This window comes from Artibeus jamaicensis, unplaced genomic scaffold (genome assembly GCF_021234435.1).
Source record: "Artibeus jamaicensis isolate MK-2021 breed Jamaican fruit bat unplaced genomic scaffold, CSHL_Jam_final contig_196, whole genome shotgun sequence".
Taxonomy (NCBI): Eukaryota; Metazoa; Chordata; class Mammalia; order Chiroptera; family Phyllostomidae; genus Artibeus; species Artibeus jamaicensis.
Genome location: NW_026521401.1, coordinates 4,152,937 through 4,162,860, shown reverse-complemented (window position 1 = coordinate 4,162,860; position 9,924 = coordinate 4,152,937). Strand labels below are relative to the sequence as shown.

Below are 9,924 nucleotides of genomic sequence, written 5' to 3'. Positions count from 1 at the left end.
AGGATGTGGTGGTTGGTGGAGAGGGTGCCTGCCTTGACTAGGACACTGATTGGATGGACCACTTTCTCAGGAATTCCATAAATCACTCAAAACAAGTATCATCGAAGGGAAAAGAGCTCCCTTTAATGCTCTATTTGGGGAGGGGAGGAGCTCAGTTTTTAGGAAAATGAACCCTTGAAGGGATCGGGAATTAGAAAAGACCAGAAACCTCAGTGGCCCATCTCACCCACTACCCCCCATCGCTGGCTTCTCCAGAAGGTTCCTTGTATAGCTGCCTCTCCATTTGGCATCCAGATGATGGAGAGAAGGCGGTCTGGTCCTCGGTTCTAATTCAACTCTATCATTCTTTGCCCTTGTACCCCTAGGCAAGTCACCTTATCCTTTTGGGGGACTTTGTTTCCCCATCTATAAAATGGGGCGAGGATTGGAGTAGAGGTCCTGTGGAAGCCCTTTCAGCTAGGACTTTAATAGATCCAGTATGACGACAGACTGCGCGTTTGTCCTTCCTCGGGTCTTAGCTCCACCCTCACCAAGCAGCTCCTTCCCCGATGCCAGCCACTAGGGGTCACTGCCTCCCTTTTCGGTGACTGTAGTACCGCTGGTTGTCCCGCCCTCTTCCAGGCTGAAAAGCAACCGAAGGGGCAACTCCCGAGCCGCTGAGCCTGAACAGAAGACCACAGCCCTCGCTAGGGATCCGTTGCTGCGTGAAGCCGGATCGGGAAGGTTCCTGCAGACCGGTGGAGGCCAGGCTAGGCGTGGGCTGCCAGGCCGAGCCGGTTGGAGTTAACACTAACTCCTCCCCTCCCCCTGACGTCACCTGACGAGCCAGGGAGAGGCTGGCTCTAGGCGAGTGAGAGAAAGAGCGAGAGGAGGGATCGTGGCTTCACCCAGTGCCCAGGCAGCTCCACATTGTTGCGGGTCCCAGTGGCCCAGCTAAGCGTGGGTGGCGGCGGGGACACCCGGCTCACCCGGCTGGCTTCCTCACACAGACTCGTACAGCCCGAGCCTCCCCAGCAGCTGGCCACCGGGCCTCGAGCCTATTGCCTGGACCCTCCTGAGCCCACCACGCGCCCGCCCGCTGCTTTGGCTCGTCCACCTCCCCACCCCTCCCCCTCGGAGGACTGCGGGCCATGGACGCCTGCAAGTTGGCGGGGAGCGCAAGGGTGTGAGCACGCTGGGGCCGGGAGCCCCTCGCAGCTGGGCAGCCGGGTTTCTTGGGGGGTGGGTCCCTCTCTCCAGACCGCTCTGTGTGGAAGACGAGAGAGGGGAACGGCGCGGGAGAACAGAGGAGGAAAGGGGGCACGACTCGTGCAACTTGCGACGGGCATCTGCTGAGCCTCTGAGCGACCTGGATTGCTGCCGTGCTGAGCCCACCCCGCCCACCCCGAGGTGCGGCTTACCTGGATCCACGAGCGATCGCCGGCAGGCAGGGGTTTGTCTTCGTCTTCCACCTGGTTTCTGGAACACGAGGAGCACTTTCATCAAGGCCCTTCTCGCCGGATCTCCGGCCCCCAATGGCTCGGATGGGGCTAGCGGGTTCTGCTGGACACTGGTGGGGGCTCGCTCTCGTCTTGGCTACATTCTTCCTCCCTGGTAAGTGCATTCCACTTCTGCCTTTTTATTATTTTTCCCCATCCAATGGCTCCCTGGGGCGGGAGCTGGATGGCAGGCACGTCTGGGTTGTAGGGAGCAAAAGAAATCAGAAAAGTTGAGTCAAGACTTAGGTAAGGCGCTGGGAACGGGGGAGGCATGGCAGGTAGCCTGCCTTGCAGGGAGGAAGTCGAATGCAAGTCTGTATGTAGCAAAAGAGAGCACCTCTCCCCTGATTTTATATATTTATATTTATATTTATATTTATTTATATTTATATATTTATATATATTTATATTTATATATAAATATATTTATATTTATATATATAAATATTATATATAAATATATTTATATTTATATATAAATATTATATATATATATATATATATATATATATATATATATATATATATAAAAAACCAGCTCTCCACTGGAGAAGCAGTTTGGAAACACTGCTTGTTATGTAAATGCAAAATAATCACAGTCTGGGAGGGGGGAACAACAGCCCCTGGGGAGAGGGCGTCAGTCTCCGAGCTGGTGGGCTGTAGGTTTGGAGGGTGGCTGGGGTGCTTTGTTTCTTTCTCAGGCCCCTTTGCCAGGCTGTTGGGTGCTCGGGCCCCTCCGGCACCAAGTCGCCCCACATCTCTGTGTAGAGCCCTCTACTGTGGCACAGGCAGATCATTGCTCACCTGCGCTTCCCTTCCGGGATGGTGAGGCCGGGCCAGCGAGTCAGCTCAACCTAGCAGCCTTGGAGGGGCGGGGCTTCTCCTCAGAACTCGCTGCCCGTTTGGGGGGCTCTCCCCCCCACCCCAGGATACGCCGCGGGCTTCGTGCCAGCCTGGTGGCTGCATGACCCACTTTCCGGAGGTTGCTCTTCCTTAAAGGGCTGGTGGCTGAAGAGTTAATCGGCCGCTCGACCCTGGGGTGGCCTTTGGTGGCCCCTCTGACCAGTAGGATGGGAGCAGAGGCGGGGACCAGTCCCAGCATTTAGTGATGGAGAATGGACTGGAAAATGTGTTGAGGCAAATACAACGGAGTCCCCTTGCCTGGATTTAACCCTTTGTGTCCCTGAAGCAGGCTCTCTTGGTAGCTGGCGACACCAGTGCGAGTATGAGACTGCAGGGGCGGGGGGGGGGGGTCCTCCAGGAAGAAACCTGAAACCACCCCCCACCCCCCACCGCTCTAGGTAGATGCTGGTTTTAGGGGCAGCGAGGGGGCTTGGCTGGAGCACATGGCCGTGGCCTTAGGGTGGCAGAGTAAAGAAAAGGGTCGGAGTACAGAGAGACTAGCCCCGCATGGAGCAAGAATATGAGATGGTGGGCACCGCTGGCAGTGACCAGGATGAGGTTCCAGCGGTGCAGCAGCCTCGCTGGGTAGTTTGTTTCCGGGGGGCCATCCTGGCTGCGGAGTTTGGGGGCCAGAAGGCAGGAACTTGGACTCATCACATCTATACCCATCTCTGCTGCCAGCTCACTGCCCGAGCCTTGAAAATCTCACTCAAGGAATGGCCAATGATCTCTAAAACACTTTGTGGAGGCTGGCACCAGGGTCCCCCCACTCCTGCAGCCTGTAGGTGCTGCCCTGCTAGGTGTGTGGAAGAGGGGAAAATTCCAGGGCATGGATGTCACCACCTATTTCAAAGCAGCTTGACTGAGTCTCTTCTCAGGCTGGGTGGTCTCACACTGGGTTCCTTGGGGAGTCAGCAGCAAATCCTTCTGAGGACCGGGGTTTGGGCTTCTGGAAAACCTTCAGTTACATATTGCCCACACCTGGGACCCAGCTAAGGAAGAGCTTTCCTGGAGTTCTAGTTGGTCTGGCACACTAGGGGTTAACCTAATCTTGGGTCAGATAAAGGGATAGAAAGGTTTGGGGAAGGAGGTATAATTCAGGCCTATTCTCTCCCTTCCTTTGGTTATTTCTTCCCCTAGCTTTGGGGTGCTTAGTGGTTAATTCCTGCTTTGCAGGCCTGGATGCCTCCTCCGCTCCACTTTCCTCAGAAGGCAGAGAGGTGTCACCTGGGTCAAGTATGGACACTCCCCACCAAAAATCCAGGTGGAGGGGAAGGGATACAGGGAAGTAACCACAACTAGAAAAGCACTTAATAAGAGCTCACTGATTGATCGTAATTGTTATGACTGGGTAGCATCAGTGGCTGCCAAAGTTCCTGGACTCACCATGCTCCTGCACCCAGTGCCTGTGCCCTTGGTGACTCTGAAGGGAGGACCCTTGGATATGGTATTGCCTATCTGACATTTGGACAGATAGGCTGGTTGGCCCAGAAGTTGTTCCCCACAGCCCCCCCCACCCCACCCCACCCCCGCCACTCCCAGGCTTCCTTCCGACTGCCTGCTGCTGCTTCTCTCAGGGGACTTGCCAGCCTGATGCTCTTTTCTGGGTTCCCCTGAGCATGAAGGGGTGAGGAGAGGAGCCCACAGAGGGGTGGGGGTCAGGGAACCTCTGGTGTGTGTGTGATGGCCCCTGACTTCAGAATACTCCCAATCTGGGTGTAAACACTGAAGTGTGTTTTCAGCAACATAGACTTTACCAGGCAGGGTGGTTGGAAGCTCCACAGGACTTGAGATAACAACCTCCCTTTAGTTGGCTCAGAGGAGAGAGCAAGGGAGTCATAGGAGCTATGTCCCAAAAGAGGGACAGGAAGAGCCCAGGGAGAAGTTAGAGAACCTGCCTAAGAAGCGAGTGTGGAGCTGGTATCCCACCTATACCACACCCTCCCTAATTGGCTTCCCCAAACCTTTTGTCTGGAAAGAAAACACACACCCCAGGTGTCATGCACACCCTCAGAAGACCTGTCTGGCCACAGCACAACCATTCTTTGCACCTGTGCATAGCTTGCTGTTATGTTGCCTTCCTTTTAAACTAGAAGTGTCACGGTTGTTGGCTTATTTTCCTCTGTCCCCATTTCTCACAGTGGTATACTTGGCCACTGTCTGACCCAGGACTCAGTTGTATGCTGCCAGGATGGTCTCACAGGCCAGAACCCTGTGCTGATGGCTAAGCCAGTGGACCAGGGTAGGGGGCAGAGGGTAAAGCCCAGTTGCTGTGTTTATGATACTGCCATTGTTTAGCAGCTGAGTAATGTTCATTGTTCATCACAAACAAAACACCCAAGGGAGGTATGACTTTACCTTCAATTTTTCCTGATTGTTTCTTTCCTAGTTAATCTGGTAAATTGAATGGATCCTACTGAGAAAGGGACAAAGAGGGCATCTGTATGTTCACCTGTTTTTCCGATTTTTTTTTTTTACTTTGAATGTTAGCCAGTTTGCCAGGGTAGAATGTACATTATTAGCCAGTTGTGGGGCTTAGGCTATAACATTTCTGACAGTCTATGTATAGTCTCACATTCAGTATAGAGTAGGTACATGAATACATGTGCAAAACTTTGTGTACTTGAGTTAGTTATCTACACTTCATTGTGCATGTGCAGGCCCATGGGCACTAGGACAAGGAGGTATAAGCACTGGTATCTATTGGTCACTGTGGCCATACATCAAATGTATATTCTCATATAAATAATTTCCTGTGTCTTTCCAGTTAGGATTTTGTGAGTGACTCTGAGCCTTAATAATGTCTGTAGTTATGTCAGTGTCAGTGAGAATGATTTTGGGAGAAGACTTAGGATGTGCCCTTAGCCAGCTTCTTCTAACACAGGCTTCCAAGTCCTTAAGGAGTAGCAAGCCTGGACACTACTTTCTTTTTGTGCTCTGCCTGCAGCTTTAGATTGGGCCTCTGCATCCTCACAGGAGATGCTTACCTAGAGAGACTTTCTCCCTCTTGTCACCTTCTCCAGCAAGCAGAGCTCTAGTGGAACCTGGTGTTAAGTGGGACCTGGCTTGCCCTGAGACTTTTCAGGATCCCTGAATGGCTGGGAGGGACCTCAGGAGATAGGTTTTCAGCTACTAATTTAGCACCTTTGCTTCCTGCATGGATACTTGGAGAAAAGCATCATCTGAGGGGAAATGTGGCATACTCTGGGCATTTAAAAAGGAGTATAAATGTGGGCTTTGGTCTTCCATGAACACCCCTGTAGAATCATATGTGTGTCTAGATGGGCAACATACATGTGCCTGAAAGCATCCCTGGTCCATGCAACAGAAAATGGCAGTCCCTGCATTGGAAAGGGAAGTGGGAATGAAGGCCAAGGAGAAGCAAAGAGAGCTGTCCTGGGAGCCCGTCACTCTGTGTTTATTCGCCATTGATGCCCATCCTCTTAACAGAGACCAGGTCTGCAAAGCCAGCAGCAGATGTGCTGGCTTGGGCAGGAGGTAACTTAAGATCTGAGCAGGGATCAGCTTGCAAAGGAAATGCCCTGAGCTGAAGATAACACTCCTTAGTCCAGTTAACCCTTTAAACTCCAGATTCTATTGTGCTATTTGGAGTTAGGAGATGGAGAAAGGGAAGAAATAGGAGAAAACACATCTTACCTAATATCCAAACACTGACCCATTCCACAAGGAAAGATGAACTCTGCAGCAGGAGAGATGCAAGAATGATACAAAGAAAGACTTCTTGACAGCACAGCAGACTGGAGGCTCTTCAGTGAAATGGATAATTCCAAGGTTTATCCTGAGGTGAAGGAAGAAGCAATAGGTATATGTTCTCAGGGACCTATGGCATCTGTGCCTTCATAATGTTCCAGGGCAGAGCAGCAGTGGTTATATGCCCTAGTTAAAAGAGAGCAGCAGATAACTTGGTTCCCTCCCTACAACCTGGAGATTATCCTATTTGGCTGCCCTGCATAATGAAACCGCAAAGTGGGGCCAGGTAGACTAGGTTTGAATCCCGGAGCTACCAATTGCTACCTGAGTAGACTTGGTTAAGTCACTTTGTGGGCTTCAGTATTCCCATCTGTAAAATGGGTTTCTGTTAACACTGATTTCAAAAGAAGTTTGTGAAGGCTAGATCAACAATATGTATGAAACACACTTAGCACATCACAAGGCGTGAGATAAATGTTCAGTAAGTAATAGCTACTCCTATTCCCTGTGCCTTTCCTCTGAGTGGTCCTGGTCTTCTCTTCAGCTCCCTATCCACTACTACCTCGCTTCCTTTGTCTCCAACCAGGAGCTGCTTTGAGCAGTGTGCCTCTGCCCCTATCTGGAAATTATGGTAGAGGCTGTGGCAGCCCTGAGGGGCTGGAGTGGCCTGGCTGGCTACAGGCACCCTACTTTGGGGGTTGGGTGCTGCACAAGCATCAGGGGCTGTACAGCCTTTATTCTATATTTCACCAAGGGCTCTCCCCAGCACCTACCTTTCTCCCAGCTTTGGCACAGCTGGGCACCATTGCCCATCTGGAGGACTTGCTATGGCAGCAGCCTGGGGCTTTCAGAGAGGGCTTTGGACCAGCCCCTGCCTTCCCTCAAACTAGCACATTTTGGGATAGGATGGGCAACAGGACCCTCTCTCCAGCATTTCATGGTACCATCTCATTTAGTGAGATTGTACGGCCACATAGGTTGAGAATCCTCCCATATTCACCTCCTGCTCACTGGCAGAAAGGCCTGCCAATGTCTCCTGTCACAGACTGGATCCTTTTGCCAAAAATAAACATGTTGTGGCACTTTTTACAGCTGCTACTTTCTTTCAGTTGACCCTCTAAGTAACTCCAAGTGAATGGTATTAGTTCTTCCATTTCACAGAGGAAAGTGAGATAGCTTTGGTAATTTGCTGACCATCTCATACCACTGTAGCCATACTAGATGCCAGGTCTTCTCACTCCAAATTTAGTAGATAAAGAAATGAAATGAGCTGGGTAGACAGATACCCAAGAGGTTGAGCAGGGCCTTGATAGAACATGTCTAGTGAAATGGGCATTTGCTTCGCCAGCTACCACCACTCTTCCTCTACAACAAGCCAGGGCAGGGCAGCTCCTTGGGGAAGTCAGGGGTCAGTTGAGGACATTGGTTGGTTGCCAACTAGAACTGACCATGGAGCCTGGGTCCCAGGTTGGCAGAGTACAAGACATCCAACAGACTGGCAGGGGGGCCAAGAGGGAGGGTGTCCTTCAGGATGCTAAAGCATCATCCCTAGGGATCTCCTGAGACAAAGGCAGGACCCAGGAAGTATAAGCACACAGCCCCAGGGCACAGGCAGGCATAGGGCCAGAGTGTGGGCCTAGACTTAAGGAAAAAGAACAGTGCTCTAAAAGCACTGTGGACTAGATGGAGCAGCAAAGAGAGGAAGGGGATGAGATTTAGTAGGCAGAGTAAACTCCCTTTCCTGGGCCACCTCCCATTCCCTTCTGTTCTATGCAGACCCCAGTTTTATTTCCAGTTTATGAGGAGTCTCATTACCAAGCCACAGACAATAAAACCTGCCCTGCCACTGGCCCAGATCTCATTAGAGAACATTAGTTCTGCTGGCTGGTGGCTCCATTGGGACATAGCTGCAGGCATGGCCCAGGCAGCAAAACAGGCCAGTGGCCATGGTCACAAGAATGTCTATCCAGTTGGGAGTTTGAGTTTGATCTATGGGCTTAAATGGAGTCCTTTCCCCTCCTCACTTCAACCCCTCTCCCCAGTCCTGGAATTCAAGCTTCTAGAGCTGGAAATATGGGCTCTTCTGTCCACTTGGATCCTCAGTTCTGCTCCCTGCCTGAAGGAGACAAGGGCACTGCTCCCTCCAGGGCTATTCATAAGAGGGTACCTTCTATGGAAGGAGCCTGTTGAGAAGCTCAGCAAGTCACCATTCCATGGAGGAGAGTCTTTGGGCATGGGAGACAGCATACCCACCCACACCCATAGGTCTGGAGACAGTGAGAGACATATCCTAGCAGCTGAGATGGAGTCTGGCATCCTCACAATGGCCTTGGCCTTGATTTTGGCTCATTTTTCTGTTTAGAAGGTCAAGGTACATACCTGGATACTTCATGGTGGAAGCATTGCCCCTCCACTTCAGGTATAATTTCACCAGCTGACAGTCTTGGCAGGGGCTTCCTGGTCCCATCCCTTTCCTGCAAGTATAGTGATTTGCCCACAATCACTGTGATGGAGCCTTGGGTTCCATCATGGGGTTCCTTTTACCAAAGACCAAGCTGTTCTTTCTTAGCAGATTCCAATGCCTATTGACAACCAGGGTCTCGTCTCTGCCTATATCCTCCCTTCTCTGCTTTACTTCCCCTGCAATCCTATATACCTGCTGGTCACCAGAATACCACCAGGGCTCAGTGGATGTTGACAGGAAAAACAAGGCAAGAGCAAAGGAAAGCTTGCCCCTTCTCAGTGCCTCAGTCTTGGGGAGGAAAGTACATGCTTGTCCCATATAACTGGTTCTTACGTGCACATGGGCTGACTTGGTCTGCTCCCATGGCAGGGGTTACACAGGCCAGCCCATGAGTCAAATGAGTCATTCCACCAAATCAGCCAGCAGAAATGGGAGTGCCAACCTGCAGACAGGAGTCTAGCCCTGCTCTGGCGAAAAGGGGAATGGAGAGACCAGGACTGGCCCCTGTGAGGGCACTGTCTACAGCTTGTCTGGAGTGTAAGCCCCAAGTGGTCTGGATAGGCTGCCTCCATGGGCTCCCATTATCTGGCCCCTGATCAGCACCCCAGGCACCCCCTCTATCACTCCTAGTGTCTTGTGAGCAAATGCTACTAGCAGCTAAGACAAAGGAAGTAGAGAAGATACCTCTGAGCCAAACCGGCCTTGCTGCTACTTGATGTGACTCCACTGCAGAAGGGACTGGTAGCAACATCCTTATACATCGGGCTGTTGCAGCAGCCCCTGGCTCACTTCTCTCCTTGACCCCTGGCTCTCTGGTTCCATTCTACCCACACTGCCTCGTGAATGAATGTACACTCACAGACTTAGAGGTATTTGTTGGCTGATCCACCCTGGCTCATCTCCCACTGCCCTTCTCAACATAGTCAGCCCCATAGCCACACACCCCTCTATTCATGCCCCATGCTTTCCCACCACAGTATCTTTGCACATGCCATTCCCCCCAAAGTTCTCTCTTATTTCTCATATCTAAATAGTGAGATCAAAAGTCACTTCTGTCATGAAGTCTTTACGAATCCTGAGCTGGGGCTAACTCTTCTCATCTCAAAGCCCCCACACCAGCACTTCATGTATGCCACCCAGTAGTAATACAATTCTGCATCTCAATTTATAGTTATGGGAATTTATCCTCTGTAAGACAGCGCTCCAAAACAATGGGGTCTATTACAGACAGGGCTTGGTATCCCCAGGGCCTAATGCAGCATCAGCCTATCATCAGGCTGGTAATACATGCTAGGCAGCTACATGGTTGCTTATTAGCAAACTTTTATCAAGAGCTTTTGGACACTCAGACACTGTTGTAAACATCTT

The 9,924-nt window shown here is 51.2% G+C and overlaps 1 protein-coding gene across 1 annotated transcript in view; it reads left to right on the top strand.

The window, feature by feature from the left end:
- The first annotated feature begins 640 nt into the window (after positions 1–640).
- The window catches only part of NECTIN1 (nectin cell adhesion molecule 1), a 64,979-nt gene continuing 55,695 nt past the window's right edge, over positions 641–9,924 (top strand). Inside the window, exon 1 of the mRNA XM_037147317.2 lies at positions 641–1,593. Within this exon, the coding sequence (XP_037003212.1) occupies positions 1,515–1,593 (79 nt within the window). The 5' untranslated portion in view covers positions 641–1,514. The remainder of the gene's footprint in view (positions 1,594–9,924) is intronic.